This window comes from Mesoplodon mirus (genome assembly GCF_964341445.2).
Source record: "Mesoplodon mirus genome assembly, chromosome: 19".
NCBI lineage: Eukaryota > Metazoa > Chordata > Mammalia > Artiodactyla > Ziphiidae > Mesoplodon > Mesoplodon mirus.
Window position 1 is genome coordinate 51,539,708 of NC_138995.1, and position 18,773 is coordinate 51,558,480.

Sequence of the window (18,773 nt, forward strand, 5' to 3'; positions counted from 1 at the left end):
GCTCTGCGGGGGCTCCCTGCCCATCTTCTAGATCTCCCAGGCAGGAGCAGACCCAAGTCTCCTCCCAAATATAAGGGTCACCTAGGGACGACCCTTAGTCATGGGGCCACTTTCTCCAAAGATGTTCCTCCCAATGAGATCCTCCATCTCTAGTTTGCACAGTGGGTGAGAAGGTTATTTGGGGGAACAGGTTTTAGATCATTTCCTTTTTACTTTCTCACTCAGTTGCTATCTGATTTCTATCATAATAGCATCTCAGTCAAAACTGAAGTAGGAAGAGCCCCACCCTAACTTCCCCATACAATGAATTTTCAGAACAACCTTTGTAGAGATGATTTACAAAGTGTGTTAGTCTTACACAAGTGTCTGAAAGAAGTAAATCACAGAACGTTCCGTATCAGTCAGGTGTTCCTACAATAATGCTGCTTAACAAACCACCCCGAAGCTCAGTGGCTCACAAACATTATCATTTCTTCTTGGCTCACACATCTGCAGGTCAGCTGAGGTCTGGCTGGCCCTGGCTGCAGGTCTGCTCCAGGTGTCCTCATCCTCCTGGACCAGTAGGCCCCGGGGCATGTTCACCTCATGGCGAGGGCAGGTGCATAGGAGGCAGGCCTGGCCCGCACACACATTTGTGCCTTTGCTCAAAAGCCAAATCAAGTCACATGACCAGGCTCAGGCTCAATGGGGTGGGGATGTACCTGCCCACAAAGGTAGAGAGGAAGGGATGAATTTTTGCCAAACTATAATTTATCGCAAGCCTGTATGTATGTAAAACAAGATTAACTGAAGTTGAACGATGCTAGGAAAATTATCCTTTGAATATCAGTGGATGTTCTAACATCAGTTGTATAGGAAGTAAAAATGCATGCATGTGCCCTAATACTTTCTCCAGTTTCCAGTCTAGTCGGCTGGCAACTTACTAGTTAGACGTAGACTTCGTTCTTAGAAAGGAAACTCCTCCTTCTGGTCATGTATTGTCTTTCTAAAGGAACTCTCAAGTGCCTATCTTTCTACCATCTAAATAATTTCTCCCTCCTCAGTATGGCTGTGACCCGATCCAAAGACGCTCCTCCCTTTGGACCCCCCATCCCCAGTGGAACCACATTCCGCAAATCTGATGTCTTCAGAGACTTCTTGCTGGCCAAGGTGATTAATGCTGAGAATGCTGCGCACAAGTCTGACAAGTTCCACACCATGGCCACCAGGACCCGCCAGGAGTACCTCAAGGACCTGGCTGAAAACTGTGTCTCCAACACACCCATTGACTCCACTGGCAAGTTCAACCTCATCTCCCTGACCTCCAAGAAGAAGGAGAAGACAAAAGCCCGGGCAGGTGCTGAGCAACACAGCGCCGGGGCCATTGCCTGGAGGGTGGCGGCTGAGGACTTCGCCCAGCGGGTAGAAATCGACTGCATTTTGGGAATTTCCAACGAGTTTGTGGTGCTCCTGGATCTACGCACCAAGGAGGTGGTGTTCAACTGCTACTGCGGGGATGTCATCGGCTGGACCCCAGACTCCTCGACGCTCAAAATCTTCTACGGGCGAGGGGACCACATCTTCCTAAAGGCCTCTGAGGGTTCTGTGGAGGACATAAGGGAAATTGTCCAGAGGCTGAAGGTAAGGGAGAGAGCTTCTCAAGGGTGCTGCAGTTCTGTGGTCTGACAGAGGCCTTAGGAACCACTAAAATGCCTCCCTGAGCCCAGTCAGTTAGGCCAGGACACTCATTGGCCCCAAGAGAATCAGAATTGTCACTTGCACACCAGGGGTCTAGTGGCTCCCACAGCCTGGGTTCTTTCTGAGGAAGGTGTCCGAGGCTCTCCGTGCCATCACCTTGGGAGGACAAAAGGCATATTTACTCACTCAAGATGTTGATAGGAAAGATAAGTTTAAACTCATGTTAAAAATGTAAGGATACTTTCCAGAAGAATTAAAACAGAATGAAAGGTTTCCAGACCATTAAAATATAGGACAGAAACAGGATGTTGTGGTGGGGAGTATACAAAAGCATAATAAAAGAAACAAAACAAACAGAAAATTATATGGCAGGAATAATTCCACATCAGTAATCACAGTAAACGTGAGTGGTTTAACATCTCCTGTTAAAAAACAAAGACTCACAGTCTGGATAAAAATCTTAACCCTAAGCTCTTGGCAGCTCAGGCTCGGACTGATGCCAAACCAAGGGTAGCAGATTGGTTTCAAGTCAGATGACAACTTAGTTGGTAATGGCTGTTTGAAGCATTGGGCTAAGAAGTACTAAGGCCATATCTGAGTCCCGTGTGAAGGAATGCTGTGGTCGGTGATTGGCTCTCAGTGGGTTTAGCAGAATGGCATGTCATGCGTGGAATAGAGAAGGCAGTGTATCACGGGAGTTAACACAGGTTCTTGAATCGGAAGGCCTGGCTTCAACTCCCGGCACTGCCACTTACCAGCTGTGTAACCTCACCCTGTTACTTAACCGCTGGGTGACTCAGTTTCCCCATCTGAAAAATGGGAACAGTAATCATCCTACATCATGTAAAAGTTTTAAGGATTGAATGAGTTATGTGGCCCAGGCAAGCTGCCCTGACTTGGGAGGCCGTGACCTCCAGAGACCACTATGACAGCTGGCTGTCCTCCCCCTTCTAGGCCTTTGCACTTGCTCTTTGAGTTCAGTTGGATTGGTAAAGCCCTGCTCTCAGCTTCCCTGACTCCAAAATTCATGCCCTGCCTTAGACTACCACAGTAGCTTGTGTGTAGATTTCCCATTAGGATGTGAGGTCCGTGAACGAGGGCCTCTGACTGTTTTGCTCACTTGCTTATCTCATATGCACAGATCAGAGCTGACACATAGTAGGTGGTCCGTAAATGCTGATTAGTTGGTTAGTTGAATGAGATGACTGAACCCTGACTCTGTGCTAATGAACCATTTACGTGCATGACCTCACAGTTCTTCACCCACCCTGTGGAATGTAGGCACTGTTTTTATCCCCACTTGACAGATGAGAAATGCAAGGTTCAGAGAGGTATAGATACTCACAGAAGGTCATACAGTAGGTGGCAGACTGGGATCTGAATCCAGATTTTTCTGACTCCAAAACCTGTTTGTGCCCAGACTTGAGGCTGATAACTAACTGCTTGCCTGGCATCTCCACTCGACCTTGAAACTTAACATGTCTAAGAGCAAGCTCCTAGTTTCCTTCCCCATGCCTCCCAGGGTTCTCCTGTCTCAGCAGAGGACAAGCCCATGCCTCATTTGTGGGATCAGAGGCCTCGGCATCAGCCTCACTCCCCTTTCTCTCACACCCACATCCAGTCTGTCAGCTCCGTCTCCAGTAGACAGGCTACACTACTTCTCCCCCTTCCACAGCCCCTCCTGGCCTATCCAGTAGCCTCCTCGCTGGTCTCCTTTGCATCAACACTTGCTTCCCTGTGGTCTCTTCTCAGTAAGGTCGTCAGAGGGATCCGATCATGTCACTGCTCTGCTCAAACCCCTCAGCTCACTCTGGGTAAAAGTCCAATTCCTTACGGTGGCCCATGAGGCCCTGCATGGCCTCTCTGTCAGCCTCTCTGATCTTGTCTCCCCTTGCTCTCTCTGCTCCAGGCACACAGACCTCTGCTGTTTCCAGAGTGTGTTCATCAGGCATCCAGCCTCAGGGCCTTTGCACTGACTGTGCCCTCTTGCTGGAACACTTTCCCTCATCCCCACATGGCTCCCTCCCCTTCTATATGCCTTTAGTCAGATGTCACCTGTCAGTGAGGCCTCATTATCCAAAATTGCAAACTCCCCTCCCCAACTTGGCCCTGAGCTTATTCCACCCACTTTCCCTGCTTTAACTTTCTCGATAGCACCTACCACCATCTGACGTGTATTTTTACCTATTTGTTGTTTGCCGCTGTGTCCTCAGCACCTAGGCCAGCATCTGGTGTGCAGTAGGCACTCAGTGACTGTGGACTGAATGCTCGCATGCGTGCTACCTTGTAGTAATAGCAAAAGTGGCCATTCATGGGGGGCTGACTGTCTGACTGCTTGCAGCCTTGCACAACCTTACATTTCTTCTTCCCAAAAGCCCACTGAGGGAGATACTGTTATCACCCCCAATTCACAGATGAGGAAGCTGAGGCCCAGAGAGGTAAAGGGACTTGCCCAGGGCCCAGAGTGAGTTAAGGGCCTGGGTTCTTAAACATGAGAGGTCTTCCTCCCAAAATCCTGACAGCAGCTTGCGTTTCTTGAGCAGTGACCGTGCCAGGCACTGTGCCAGGCTACATGGTTTACCCACATCCTCTCTGTCCCACGCGCACCCCCGTGCCTGTTGGCTCAGTGCTTTTAGAGCACATTTCCACAGCCCCCCTCACAATCTCAATGCCCCAAAGCCCGCTGAGAAACCGGGCAGCCAGGAAGTGATGACATAAGCCATCTTCTGTGAAGGGACGGACCCATCTTAAATGGCTCACAAGGTGAGTCTTTCTTTGTGAAGTCCTCCAGGGTGAGGGTTCCACACCCTCCCCCGGCACAGCTGGGATTCAGACATCCTTTGTTTGTTAAGTCGACAGGTTTTATTATGTGCCGGGCCCTGGGCCGGGCAGTGCTGGGACTCAGCAGTGACCATGGTGGGCCCAGGCTCCCATCCGAGGCAGACACTGAACAGGAATCACAAGTGCCAAGAGGCTAAAAGGCAGAGTGTTGAGGACGCCAGGGGAACCTATCATGGTGGGCGGTCTCAAACCCACAGATGGGATGCAGCCCCCAGACATATTTAATTAGTTACCAATGCTAACATTCCGAGGATTTCGTATGAACCTAGCTTTCTGGCTTCTCTTGAAAAACTGGAGGATCTGGCTATCCAGGGCCTATGTTTATACTGGTCAGGGGTCAGCTGAAGCAGGGTGTTGGGTGCCCCCTTTACTCAGGGTGTGAGTGCACCATTTGACCATGGTTCTCACCAGCCTGCATCTCCCATTACCCACCAAGCACCCCAACTTGTGAGCCTTGGCCCAGGGTAGAGCGCGGCTTCCCTGAGGAAATGACTTAAACTGAAACTAGAGCAGTAAGTAGGAATCATCCTGGTGAAGAATGAGAGGGAAAATAAATAAAAGAGAAAAAAAAAAAAAAAAGCCAGGGGAAGCAGCATAGCAGCAGGGAAAACAGCACAGGGGCTAAAAGATAGAGTTAAGGAGTCAGATCTGCTTTATGACCTTGGGCAACTGACATGCCTCAGATTCCCCAGCTGTAAAACAAGCAAATTATTGTATGTACGTCATAAGTGAGATATTAGAGAAATTGGGCATTGAAAGGACTTAACCAATGCCTGGCACATGAAGGTCGGTCCCCAAGAAAATTAGCTTTAAAGGGGGCAGGGTGGCTGCGTGACACAGCAGAGGTTCCTCTGAACTCAGTGTGTGTTTGGTCTCAAAAGGTGTTCCGTGTGCCAGGGAGCCTTTCTGGAAGCTTGTGAACATCGGGAATGGTGTTGTTCTTTGGGTGGGGCTGCCTTCGGATTGTTAACAAAAGCAAATGGCATAGTAGTTGCAGGACACTAAGCCAGAACAGCCCGAGTTCCCCTACTGGCTCTCTCCCCCATCCAAAATGACCCAAAGCAGCCATACTGGGTAGTTACAGGCTGAGCTGCTAAAAGAAAGAGAGAGAGAGAGACTGAGAAATCCAGTGGCTGAAATAAGATGGGCGTTTATTTTTTTTGTAGTTAGCACTCAGGCTGCTCAAAGCTGGCAGAGACAGCTCAGGGACTCACGTCCCTTCCTCCTGTGGCTCCTCCTTTCCCTTCGATGTTGTACTTTTCAGCATGGTCAACGTGGAGTCACTCCATATCCATGTTCCTGTGTGCAGGAAGGGAGAAAGCGTGAGCGTGGAGGACAAGCAATTTTATTTTTAAAAACACTGTTCCATCACTGCCCCAAACCAAGTCATGTCCACACCCAGCTGCAGGGGAAGCTGAGAAATGTGGTCCCTAACCAGGTGGCCATGCACCCATCAAAACTCTTGATTTGCGGTGGGCAGGGGAGTCTCATTCCTCAAAGGAAGAAGGGGAGGATGGAGAGTGGAAGGCGCTGAGCTGTCCTGCACAGCAGTGCCTGAGCCGTCGGGGCCTCTGCAGGGGGCTGGCTCTCGGAACAGCCCGGGACTCCCAGGGCTGGTGCTGCCTAATCGGGCACAGGCACGGACGCACAGGACTCTCCTGTGAATCACCCACAGCCAAATTCTTCGGACACAAGGGTGATGGCTTCAAAGGGCAGAAGAATTTTGACTCCCAAAGCAGAAGCAGTGGTCTAGGATGGAGCCACCCACAACTTTCTCTTTTGAGGCACTGAACAGTAGACTTTCCTTTCCAACCAACTTTTTAAAACTTATTAATCGTGGAAATTTTCAAACATACAGAAAAGTAAAGAGACTCACATAGTGAACTTGTAGCCCCATCACCAGTTTCCATAGTTATCAGCCCGTGGCCCGTCTTGTTTTTCCCTTCCCTCCCTTCTCTTCCCCTGATTATTTTGAAACAAATCCTAGACATCCTATCATTTCATTGGTAAACATCTCAGTATTTATCTCTAAAACATATGGACTCTGTAAAAATAACTATTTTGTCATTATCGTACAAAAAATTAACAGTAACTCCTTATTGTCATGTAAACAAGTTGGGTTATGAAATCAATTACTGGGTCTCAATCAAAAATCCTCAAAGATAGCGTAGAAAAGATTGAAACGCATCCAAGAGGATCCCAGTGGGGAAGGACTTGGTTTCGTGGAGCTTTGTTCCAGTGTTACATGTTTCCTCACTTCCCAAATTCTCACTGTCCAGACCAGGAACAAATGTGTTTACATTTTCAGGTAAGTCTTTTGCCATCCAAACTCATTTCTCACTACCCACACTCAGTAATGTCAGTGTGGATTGCAAGGAATGTTTTTGTGTATGTGGATACGCGTGTAAATGTGTGAATGCATAGCGTGGCTTGTGACATAAAATTCTTTCTTACGGTGCTGCTCTAACAGGTACATCAGGTAGCCTTCTAGCCAGGGAATGACTTCTCACAGGAAATGTGAACCATTACACGAACTCTTTCCTTAATGCAGTTTTAGGATAGGGCAGACAAATCTTGATGTAACTTGTTTAACAGCTACGGCTTGTTAAGTTAATCTTTTTGTCCCAGGAAGAGGGAATCCCTAAGGACATGCTGAAGAACCAGGGGTTCTGTTCAGTGGCTTCTCATATCTATGGTAATCATGACGAAAGTCTCATACATATGAAGCAGGGAGTAAATTGGAGGCAAGGCCCTGTGTGGTCTGGTCGGCTCCAGGATGGGGGACGGTCTGGGAAGGAGATTGGGAAGGGGTTTGTGCCTCTAAGAATGATGTCATGAAGTAAAAAATATGGCCCAAGCCCCCAACCTAGAAAAGGTCGCAGGATCTCTGGTGTGTTGCCTCTCTGGCTTTTACTCTGGTCACAGTCACCGTATCGGTCAGGATGCATTATTAGTGGCTTCAGATGACAAAGGTTTATGTCACTCCCACCACGTATCCATCTTAGGTTCAGCTCGTGCCTGTGCTCCACATTATTCTAACCTCAGTACCCTAGCTAACCAAACAGCCACTCTCTGGAATAATCCTAGAGGCTGTGGCTGAGGGGAAAGGCCTGCAAAGGGTCTTGAATTGGCAGTGAAATGCCCCAGCCCAGACCGTATGCCAGTTCCATTAACACTTCATTGGCCAGAACAAGTCCCAGAGACCACCAGCAGCGGGGCGGGGGGTGGGGGGGTGCATTTGGAGATCACAGCTCATGACCGCCACCTCTGTGTGAGGTATCCACATTTCTCCAGAAGTCAGGAACCCTGGGCTGGGACTAGGTGGGTGTTTGCACTCCCATACCCTGACATCACCTGGGAGGGTAGATGGGGGTCAGCAGGGTCTTTGGCCTCAAAGGGCAGAGTCTGACCAGGAATCTCCCACAAGAGCTGACCCCAAGCAGCTTGTGAGGCTAGACCCCACGTGTTGCCTGCAGGTGATGACCAATGGCTGGGAGACGGTGGACATGACCCTGCGGCGGAACGGGCTTGGGCAGCTGGGCTTCCACGTGAAGTACGACGGGACCGTGGCCGAGGTGGAGGACTACGGGTTTGCCTGGCAGGCTGGGCTCCGGCAGGGCAGCCGCCTGGTGGAGATCTGCAAGGTGGCCGTGGTCACACTGACCCACGACCAGATGATCGACCTGCTGCGCACCTCCGTCACCGTCAAGGTGGTCATCATCCCGCCTTTCGACGACGGCACGCCCCGGAGGTAAGTCTGTCCACCCTGAAAGGTCGGCAGCTCCCCAGGTGCTGGCATTTGAAGCCTTCCCTCGGTAGGAAAAGTGATAGTGGTGACGGGGTCAGAGTTAATAAATGTGGAACCCCTCCTGCAGGCCAGTCGCAGTCTAAGCTCTCCACGTGCGTGCTGTCCCATCCAGCCTCCACAACAGCCCTGTGAGGCAGGCGACCTCCTTATTCGCACACAGCGTTAAAAGTCCTTGCCTGAGGGCACATGGCACTTCACTCACGTGTTCAGCACATATGTATTGAGCCCCTACTGTGTGCACGCTCCATTTGAAGTGCTCAGGATACAGCGATGAACAAAATAAAGCGCCTGTTCCCTTGGAGTTTGTGTCCTGAGGGAAAGACAGGCAATCGTCAAATAGCTGTATAATACAGGACCTGGCAGTGATGAGGTCTGAGAAGAGAAAGTGGGGTCGTTGAAGGGTTTGCAGCGTGGTGGGAGAGTGGCTTACAGGGTGGTCAGGGAAGGCTCCCAGGTGGAGGCCACCATGTAGTTTTCCGGGCTAGTGGGTCCGAGACAGGAACGAGCCAGGACAGGGTCTCCAAAGTGTCAGTGTGTGTGGTGCATTCCTGCAGCACAGGGAGGCCGGTGTGGCTGGAGCACAGAGAGCAAGGCTGCGAGATGGGAGAGTCGGACAGACTGGGGGGCCTTTCTGGACATGGTGATGAGCTTGGGTTTTGTTCACTAGGAAGCCAGTGCAGTGTTTGTTTCTTTTCATTTTCTTTTGTTTTGTTTTAATGGAACATTTCAAACATATGAAAAGTATGCTGAGCCCCTTGTTTCAACATTTATCAACATGCGGCCAGTTCTTGTTTTGTTTTTTGTTTGTTTTTTAAATATTTATTTATTTATTTATTTGGTTGCACTGGGTGTTAGTTGCAGCAGGCGGGCTCCTTAGTTGCAGCTCATCAGCTCCTTAGTTGCAGCATGCGGGCTCTTTAGTTGTGGTTTGCCGGCTCCTCAGTTGTGGCATGCAAACTCTTAGTTACAGCATGCATGTGGGATCTAGTTCCCTGACCAGGGATCGAACCTGGGCCCCCTGCATTGGGAGCATGGAGTCATATCCACTGTGCCACCAGGGAAGTCCCAGTTTTTGTTTTTGTTTTTAATTCCATACCTCCCCACCTTGGATTATTTGAAGCAATCCCAACTCCTTGGAATGTATCTCTACCCAGTCAGGACCTTTAAAAAATTATTATTACACTTAAAAAATTTAGCAGAAAGTCAGCATCAACTGCCCAGTCTATCTTTAACTTCTTTTGTATCAGAGAGATATTTTTTTTAAACAGTTGTTTTGTTAATCAGGCTCCTCCTGTGGCATTTGGTTGATGTGCCTCTTCAGGCCCTTCTAATCTGTAAGTTTCCTCTCCCTCTTATTTTCTTCTTACAGCATACTTTGGGAGGAAACCAGGTCACTTGTCCTTTAGAGTTTCCCACGTCCTGGATTTAGCTGCTTGGACACCACCCCTCTGGTGTCCTTTAACCTGTTTTTCTAACATGTGTATTTCCTGTAAACTGAAGTTCAGCATAGAAGCTTGATCAGATTATGGTTGAATTTCTTTTGGTAACAGCACTTCCCAGGTGTGCATCCATTAGGAGGCATCAAATGTCTGGTTGTCCCTGTGTGAGTGATACTAAGGGCGCTCAGAGGGTTCAGATGGTGGCAACCTGACCTGTGACCATACGTTTCCCTTCAGCTCTCAACAGCCATTCGTGATCATTGCCTGGATCTCCTGTGTCATTACAGGTCACATTGAAGTGATGTCCTCATTTCTGTCATTCCTGTGTTATTTACTGGCTGGAATTCTTCCCTTTTTTTTTTAATTTTTATTTTATTTTTTTGGCCGTCCCGCGATATGCGGGATCTTAGTTCCCTGACCAGGGGTCGAACCTGTGCCCCCTGCGTTGGAAGCCCAGAGTCTTAACCACTGGACTGCCAGGGACGTCCCTGGAATTCTTCTAAAAAGAACTATCCTTGGGCTTCCCTGGTGATGCAGTGGTTGAGAGTCCGCCTGCCGATGCAGGGGACACAGGTTCGTGCCCCGGTCTGGGAAGATCCCACATGCTGCAGAGCGGCTGGGCCCATGAGCCATGGCTGCTGAACCTGCACGTCCGGAGCCTGTGCTCCACAACGGGAGAGGCCACAACAGTGAGAGGCCCGCGTACCGCAAAAAAAAAAAAAAAAAAAAAAAGAACTGTCCTTCAGCAACTATATGATTCTTCTGAGGTATAATTTGTACAGGGAAGGCAGGATAGATGCAGTTCTTAGAATAATGAGTTGGTACCCTCGCAACCTCCAGAGGGGTCTGGAGACAGTGATTCTCTCTAGAATCACTACATTCCAAGTGTTGGAAACACAGCTGCACAGAGGACAGTCAAGGCCTGGGCCCTCACAGCCCTGCTGAATGGATCGGGGGAGACAAACAGTAAACAAGTAAGCAAGTGAGATGGTTCATATAGCCAAAGGGGTAGGCAGCTGAGCATAGTGGGAAGGCAGGCTCTGCAGGGAGCTTGCCTACATTTGAATCCAAGCTCCTCCTCTTATTAACTGTGACCCTGGGCAAGTGGCCTCACCACTCTCTGCCTGTTTCCTCATTTGTAAAATAGGGACAAGAATAGGTCTTTCCCTAGAGGTGGTTGTGAGGTGGGGGAGGTAAGGCCTGTAGAGCACACAGAACAGGACTTGGCCTGTAGGAGGCACTCTGAACACACCAGCTGTGAGATCCTGGGTGTGAGGAGCATAAGGGGCGTGACCCAACACTGGATAAGGGCTCAGGGAAGGCCTGGAGACGCGAAGGAGCCAGGGGAGGGGCCTTGCGGGCAGGGAGTAGCCATCACAAAGGTGAGGACAGAGGCCCTTGGCTTGTTGATGGACCAGAAAGAGGGTCATGTGGCTGGAGCTGAGTGAGCCACGAGAAAGGCACGAGATGAGGTGACACTGAGTGCTTATACACATGACCTCGCAGGGCTGGTGTGATCCCCGCTTTACCAGTGAGAAGACTGACGCCCAGAGTGGCCCAGTGTCTTGTGCAGAGTTGCACGGCTACTGAGTGGTGAGCAAAACTCAGTCCAGCTTCCGTGTCCAGATCCTTAGCTGCCTCTGAAAGCGATTGCGAGCTGTGGGCGTGTGCGTTCTGGCTGCAGCAGCCCCATCTTCTTGAGTCTTTTTGCTCTGACCTTGGTGGGGGCTGGTTCTGGGCAGGCTTAAACCCTGCTGCAACCAAGGGCTTAGCCACCCACACCCCAGCCCCCCAGCCTTGGGACTCCGGTCAGGCCCCAGGCGTCCCCTCTTCCCAGCCCTCTTCCGGGGCCTCCTCCACCCCTGCACAGAGCCGAGGCCTGGCCACACCTGCTCCGAGCTCTGCAGGGACAAGTCAAGCTGAGGTAACCCCACAGGTGAGCACACACACACACACGCACCACACACACACACACGCACGCACACACACACGAAATACCCTACCTTCAAAACTTGGGAGCGCCAGAGGCTACAAAGGCGTCCTTGGACCAACAGGTAGGGACCAGCTGAAGCAAAAGGAAATGTCTGCAGGCTCCCTTCTCCAACTCTGGGGAGATGGGGCCAGGAGGGTGGTTCCGCTCCCTGCCCTATTTAGGAGAAAAACTATCATCCTGCTCCCTTTACAAGGCGGCCACAGAAACAGGATCTCCTGTTTACAGGGGCGGGTGTGGGTTGGGACTTGCGTGGTTTTTGTTGTTCTTCAAGTGCAGAGGCGTCTGGCTGGCCTCATTTGCAGAGCTGATAACCCCAGCGCTGGGGTCCCTCCAGCCTCTTGCTGCAACCCTGGCCTGCTGGCTCAAATGTCACGATAAGCTCTGAGGGGAAACACACCAGGATGAGCAGAGGGTTCTCCCTGCCTCCAGCCAGGCTCTGTATGGCGTGCGTCTGGACCCCATGTTCTTCAGACACTGAGCAGAATACAGGGGATCATCCTCACACCCCCCAGGCCGCAAGGCTGGGGTTCTCAAGTGAGCCCTGCACTGCCAGGCTGGGCCAGGTAGCCGGGAGGACATTCCAGAGCCCCCAGTGAGGTGTGTCGTTGTGACCTGGGGTGCTTGCACAGGCGCAGGAGGGATGTTCTCATCTTGCTGTCTCTCGCCGCCTGACGGGGGAGGCGATCTGAGATGCTTTTGTCCTCTTCAGTTGGACTTAAGACGTCTGAAGGGGGAGGGGTGGAAACTCCTCCCTGAGAAGGGAAATTGAAACCCCACAAGTCAGTGAGTAGTAGAGATAAGAAAGGAGTCCCCATGGCCCCCAGAAACTAGGCTGTCAGGAATCAAGGACAAGGAGGCAGAGAGGAAAAGTGTTCTGCAAACCAGGGGCATCCGCCCTCAGATGTCTCCTGCACGTAGCTGAGGGCAGCGTTGTTGGTCAAGCAAAACACTAGAAGAAACCTCAATATCCAACCGCAGGGGACTGGCTGAGTAGATCCCAGGTCATCCACGTGATGGAATAGTAATGGGTTGTTTATAAAGAAAGCACAGTGAGTCTCTGTGCTGAGAGTTCAGAAATGTCAAACTCTCCGGTGAGAAATGTCGTTAATTGGGAAGAATAAAAAAAAGCAAGATGGGAATCTGGAGTTAAGTGTAATATTCTTTTTATTTCTATTTTAAATCATCTTTACGTATGTGCATAGGCTATTTCTGTAAGAATATGTAAAAACCTGGCAGCTGTGGGTGCTTCTGGTGGGTGTGACTGGGGGGCGGAGATGGGGACAGGGATGCCCTTTTATACCACTTTAATTTTTAAAAACAATTCAAAAACTAGATAAGTGAAATGGGCTTCGTAAACTTTTTCTCATGTCAGCATCATCCCTGGCAGCTTGGTAAAATGCAGCTTCCTGGACCCCACCTCAAAGAGGACTCTGCTTCAGAGGAGCTGCGATGGGGCCCAGGAATCTGTGTTCCTTTACTGAGCGCTCAGGGTAATTTAGATGCTGATGGATCTCAGATCACTGGGAAGGAACTTGTTCCAGAGCCCCCGGGTGGGTGTGGTTGGACTTCAGAAGGCGGAAGGGAGACTTTCGCTTCTGAGCGTGTGGGGATGGCAGGTGGACGGTCCACAGAATCGGCTGGAGAAGGCCACAGCAGCAAGAGCTCCTGTTGGTTAAGCGCTTGGCACGCGCCAGACTTGCTGCTAATGCTCGCAGCCGTCTTACAGATTAGGAAACTGAAGCTCTGAGAAGGAAAATCCCTCACCCAAGGCCACACAGGCCATAAGTGGCAGAGCTGGGATCTGAACCAGCCATCTGACCTCAGAGCCCTGGCGCTCCATCACTCTGTGCTGCCTTCAAGATGACTGTTTCCCTCTTTTGACGTCATGCCCAGGGACTCTTGACCAAAGATGAAGCTGTCAGTAACTGGGGCAGAAGGGACCCAAAAAATCTACTCACTGGTTCCCAAACCACTGTTCAGTGGGCCAGTGTATATGGTGGTTAAAGCTGTGGGCTTTCAAGTCAGCTTACTATCCAGTTTCCGGGCATTCCCTTGCAGTCCAGTGGTTAGGACTCTGCACTTTCACTGCTAAGGGTGTGGGTTCGATCCCTGGTTGGGGAACTAAGATCCCACAAGCCGTGTGGCATGGCCAAAAAAAGAAAAAAGAATAGATAGACAGATAGATAGATACCTACATACATACATACATACATACATGGGTACATAGATAAGTACATAGATACATAGATAAATCCAGTTTCCACCTCTTACTGGCTGTGTGACCTTGGATAGATTACTTAACTTCTCTGTGCCTCGATTTACTTCTCTCTTCAGTGTGTCTACTGATTAGAATTCTGGTTACCAGCAACAGAGGTGAAGCAAAAGAGAGACTTTACTAGCTAATGCACCTGATAAGACTAAGAGATGGGGCAAGATTTAAGTGTGGCTTTATGCAGGGACATCTTCATCAGGAATCTTTTTTTTTTTTTTGCGCTTTGAAGGTAATATCTTTTATTGTGTTATGCCTAGATCAGGAATCTTTATCACCTGTCTCCTTTTGTGCGTTGCTGTCATTCTCAAGCCATCTCCCACTTCATGGGGACAAAGATGACCTCTCCCTCCTCACAGCTCCAGCTTAGGTCTCCCCAGCTCAGCAGCCCAGGGAAATAGATCTTTCCCCCAGTAGTTCCAGAGCCGATGCTCACTGTCTCTGATTGGCTCAGCTTGGGGCACATGACAATCCTGTGCCTGTCATTGTGTCCAGAGAGAGAAGAGTTTCTGACCAGCAGGCCTGGGTCATGTGCTCATACCTGGAGCCAAGAAGTGGGGTCAGCCCCACCCAGAGCACACAGACGTGTTCTCAGGAGAAGGGGTGTAGAAGCTGAGCAGGCAGGAGTAGCAGGTGTGCACTGCCTGGGGCCACGATGGTACCCCCTCCACCTCTGCTCAGGCCTGGCGTATCTGTGGGTTCTGGTAGACATTTGTATGTTGTCATTCCTTACCTGGTACCTTGTGAGGCACGGGCACCTGCTAATCCAGAGCGTCTTCTGGAAGGAACTACAGAACGTCAGCTCAGCTCCGACTAGTGCTACTGAGTGGCACTGTGTGTCTGGCCCAGGTGCCAGAGCACATCCTCAGGTCACCTTTTAATGACTCCTTAGCAGGCATGACCTGGGCCCACAGGCTCCCAGCCACCAAGTCCACCAGATCTTTTGCTGGATGCCCTGAAAGTTCCCCAGGCTCCAGGGGACTCAGGAGAACCACAGAGGATCGGCTCAGTGTGGGCAGGAGAACTTCCAGGCCAAGGGCTCCTCTGAGCTCAGCTCCCATAGTTGCTGGGAGGTGGATTTTGTGAGCACGGCCCCCTCCTTGGGCTCAGGGCCCCCTTCTCGGGCTCAGAGCCCCCTCCCGTGCTGCACTGCAGCAGTGGTGGAGATGCCAGCCCAGCATGCGGATCTCCCCACCTAGAGCCCAGGAACGCTGCGGTGCATGTGTGCCAGCCTGGTCTGGGGGAATTCACAGGCCGTTCTGCATCTATTTCAAGGTTCTGGATTTCGTGGCTTTTTTTTTTTTTTTTTAACCACCCTGCAAAGTAGGTCACCTGCTCCTCTTCCAGCTGCCTTTGAGCTTCTTTGGAACAAGGCAGATACTGTCCTTTGATTCTGAGGGCATCCGCCTTCCTGGCCCCGAGAACCACCAAGGGGGGCCGAGCCAGCCCATGGAGGACACTGGCCGACCCAAGGCCTGGGTCAGGGAGAAGGGAGAGGAAGGGGGAGACGAGGAGAGAGGAAGAGGAGGGGAGAGGAGATGAGGTAGAGAGCGCCAAGCGTTGGAGCCACATTGTTGGGCCCTGTCCCGGTTGAGGCCTCCAAGCTGCTACATGTCAGACCAGTTTAAAGGGTACCTACTGGGCTTTTAAAATAGGCCGTGTCCGTTCAGATTGGGTGGGAAAGCCCAGCCAGTGCTGCTGCGATGCTCAGCAAGCGTGCGCGCTGGTGGGCCGGGGCCTGTCTGAGTAACGCAGTTTTTCTTCCCAGGGGGTGGCCAGAGACCTACGACATGAATACCTCGGAGCCCAAGACGGACCTGGAGAGCCTGGTCGCGGGGGGCCGGCCCCCCTACCGCAGCAACGCTCCCTGGCAATGGAGCGGACCCGCGTCCCACAACTCTCTTCCAGCCTCCAAGTGGGCCACTCCCACCGCCCCCGGGCACGCCCAGTCCCTGAGCCGGCCCCCGAAGCAGACCCCCATGGTCCCCTTCCGGGAGTCCCAGCCCCTGCACAGCAAGAGGTAAGGACTCCCCCCGCACCCACCCGGGGCACCAGCCCAGCCCGCACCTCCCTCCTGTCTGCAGCCGCCCTTTGCCCTTTTCTCTCTCCTTCCCCTGCTGTCCAGTCTCTTCCTCTCCTCAGTCTTCCTCCTTTTCTTCTTGTGCTTATATGCCCCCCGCTTCCTCCTTCCCTTAAGCTTGCCTTATGAGCCTCTTGTGTGAGGGCCCAGGGCTGGGGAGCTCAGGGTCTGAGGTTGGAAATCCATCCTACTGTATATGATTAAAACTATATATTTTTTTAAAAGGTCAAAAGACTGATAAGCACAAAATTTAGGATAGTGATTCCTTCTGGCAGGGAAGTGGGGAGGGGAGGAACCCACCAGTGGACAGGTATTGCCGCCACTCCAGCTCTTGGGTTGGGTGGTAGCTTCAGGGAGTTTGTTTTATTATGACGGCATATACCTTAAAGATAAAAGCTTTTGAATATATTACATATTAAAAGATAAAGAAAATTTTCCAAGTAGTGAAGGAATCCACCTTGCAGAGGAGCGTCTTGTCCCAGGCGTGGGCGGGAACGGTCTTCGCAGCCCCATCAGAGCCCCATCAGGCCACAGAAGCTGAGGGGCAGGCTCAGCCGCAGTGGGAAGGCAGGCAAGGGGTGCCCTGGCTTCCTGCTGCCCTTTGCTCAGCAGCCCTCTCTCTGTCCCCATGGGAGGATAGCAGGTAAATCAGATGGGATGTGGTTGGGCCTGAGGGAGAGGTCTGGCTGTCCCTCCTCGGAGGGCAGGGGTATCCTCCCCGCTCACCCCCACTGCCTTCCTGCCTCCTATCTCTGTTCCAGGCCCGTCAGCTTCCCAGAAACCCCTTACACAGCATCACCAGCAGGGGTCGACAAAGTCCCTCCCTACCGACAGCCTTCTGGGAGCTTCTCCACCCCCGGCTCGGCCACCTACGCAAGATACAAGCCATCCCCAGAAAGGTCAGAGTCTCTTCACTCTTTTCAGTTAAGGAATCTGGTGAAAGCCAGAATCCTTCTTCCTCAGGATATGCACTTACCCCACAAGTTTATTTGCCATTTTATGGGGCTTCTGGATCCCTGAAGGTCATCAGAGGACCTCCAGGAGGGTGGGCTGTGTGTGTTAAGATGTAGGGCCAAGCCAGCCTGTCCAGGACTTGCCGTGCCTGTCCTTGCAGCAGCATTTCGGTTGCCATTTTCCTGACACCTGAATCACTTGTCCGAGCAAGAGCAGGAGCTTTCCAGAACAACCATTCGTCTGACTCCAGCCTGTGCTCCCCAGCCCCAGGCCACCAGCATTACCCAGTTTTCATGGCCTGTCGGGCTTCAGTCCTGTCCCCTTCCCCAGTCTGGCAGCCTGAGGGATCTTCCCAGCTCCTCCCTGGCTCCCCAGCGCCCTCGGGATAAACCCAAGCTCTCTGGCTTGCTCTCCAGCAGCCTTCAGCCCTGGTGCCCTGTAACCTTCCTCCTCCAGGGTCCCTGTCTGAGGGGCAGCCCCACCACTCCCCTGTCTTCAGGCCAGAGCCATGCACCTCATCCTGGATGTCTCCCTTCCCCCGCTCCCCTCTACTGCGGTCCACCCCTTCAACCTCCTGAGCATCTCCGCCCTCTCCTCCTTTCCCCAGTGCCCCACCCTGGCCACCTCCCTGAGCCCCCAGCCTCTGTGCCACCTCCTCTGGTCCACCCCCCACTCAGTAACTGGGGGGTCTTTGCATATCTGGCCATGTCTGTCCCCTACTCCAAACCCTCCTTGTGTCCCAGAGCCCTCAGGACACAGCCTCCATGCCTCACTCTGGCCACCGGGACGCACCCGCCTCTCCAGCCTTGTGCGGTGTCCTGCACATCAGCTGCCCTGGCTACTTCTGATTTCCTAGGCAGGCTGTGTGCATTTCAGAATCCTCCCCATGGAAATTCTTCATGATCTTCACCCCCACCCACTCCACAGACACCATTTGTCCAATGTGAGTGCTGATGCTCCTCCTCCAGGAAGGCTTCCCTGTACCTCCCCCCACACTAGGTGACATGCTGCCCCTGTGCCCTTCGCTCATGTGTATTTCCTGACCATGGCCTTGAGCACTCTCCGTTCTGTTAGCCCAGTTAAGCGTGTGTGCACACACACATGTGCATACATACTCATGCGTGTGTGCACGAACAAGCCTGCTCTCCAAGATAAAATACCTTTCCAGGTCGTTTTGTATAATATTATTACCATCACACAGCACAGGGTCTGTCACATGGTAGATCCTTGGTATATATTTGATGAAAGATGGATTGAGTGAGTGAGTTTGTTTAAATAGCGAGCTTCAGAATCACCCGGAGGGAGGGCTTGTTACCCCTGAGTTTCCAGCTTGGTAGGACTGGGGTAGAGCATGCGATACCAAGGCTGCTAGTCCAGGGAACACACTTTGAGAGCCACCACACTAAACATCGTTTGATTCTAAGCCTCTGTTGTAAAACTGGGGGAAACATACTCAGTCTTTCATCTTCTAGTGGCCACCATTCAGCTTTCATCAGCAAAGGATCCCCAGAGCCTTCCATGTGCCAGGTGCCAGGAGAAATATTTGAGATACTCACTTACCCCAGGGGTTCCTGTTGTCAGTGCTGCTGTGGTGGAGAGAGGGTCTTAGAAGGGATGTGCACTCTGATGAGAGCTCTAATAGACTCAGGCCTCAGAGGAGGGAACTCAGCCCAGCGTCAGGTCTAGGCTGGCTGCCAGGAGGAAGTGGCATT

At 51.6% G+C, this 18,773-nt stretch overlaps 1 protein-coding gene across 13 annotated transcripts in view; it reads left to right on the forward strand.

Moving 5' to 3' along the window:
* Nucleotides 1–18,773, forward strand: part of SIPA1L3 (signal induced proliferation associated 1 like 3) — a 98,902-nt gene that overhangs the window by 25,635 nt on the left and 54,494 nt on the right. For all 13 annotated transcript variants that reach the window (XM_082607045.1, XM_082607033.1, XM_082607039.1 and 10 more), the window contains exons 7-10: nucleotides 1,044–1,620; nucleotides 7,995–8,269; nucleotides 15,796–16,047; nucleotides 16,869–17,006. In XM_082607045.1, the coding sequence (XP_082463171.1) occupies nucleotides 1,044–1,620; nucleotides 7,995–8,269; nucleotides 15,796–16,047; nucleotides 16,869–17,006 (1,242 nt within the window). The remainder of the gene's footprint in view (nucleotides 1–1,043; nucleotides 1,621–7,994; nucleotides 8,270–15,795; nucleotides 16,048–16,868; nucleotides 17,007–18,773) is intronic.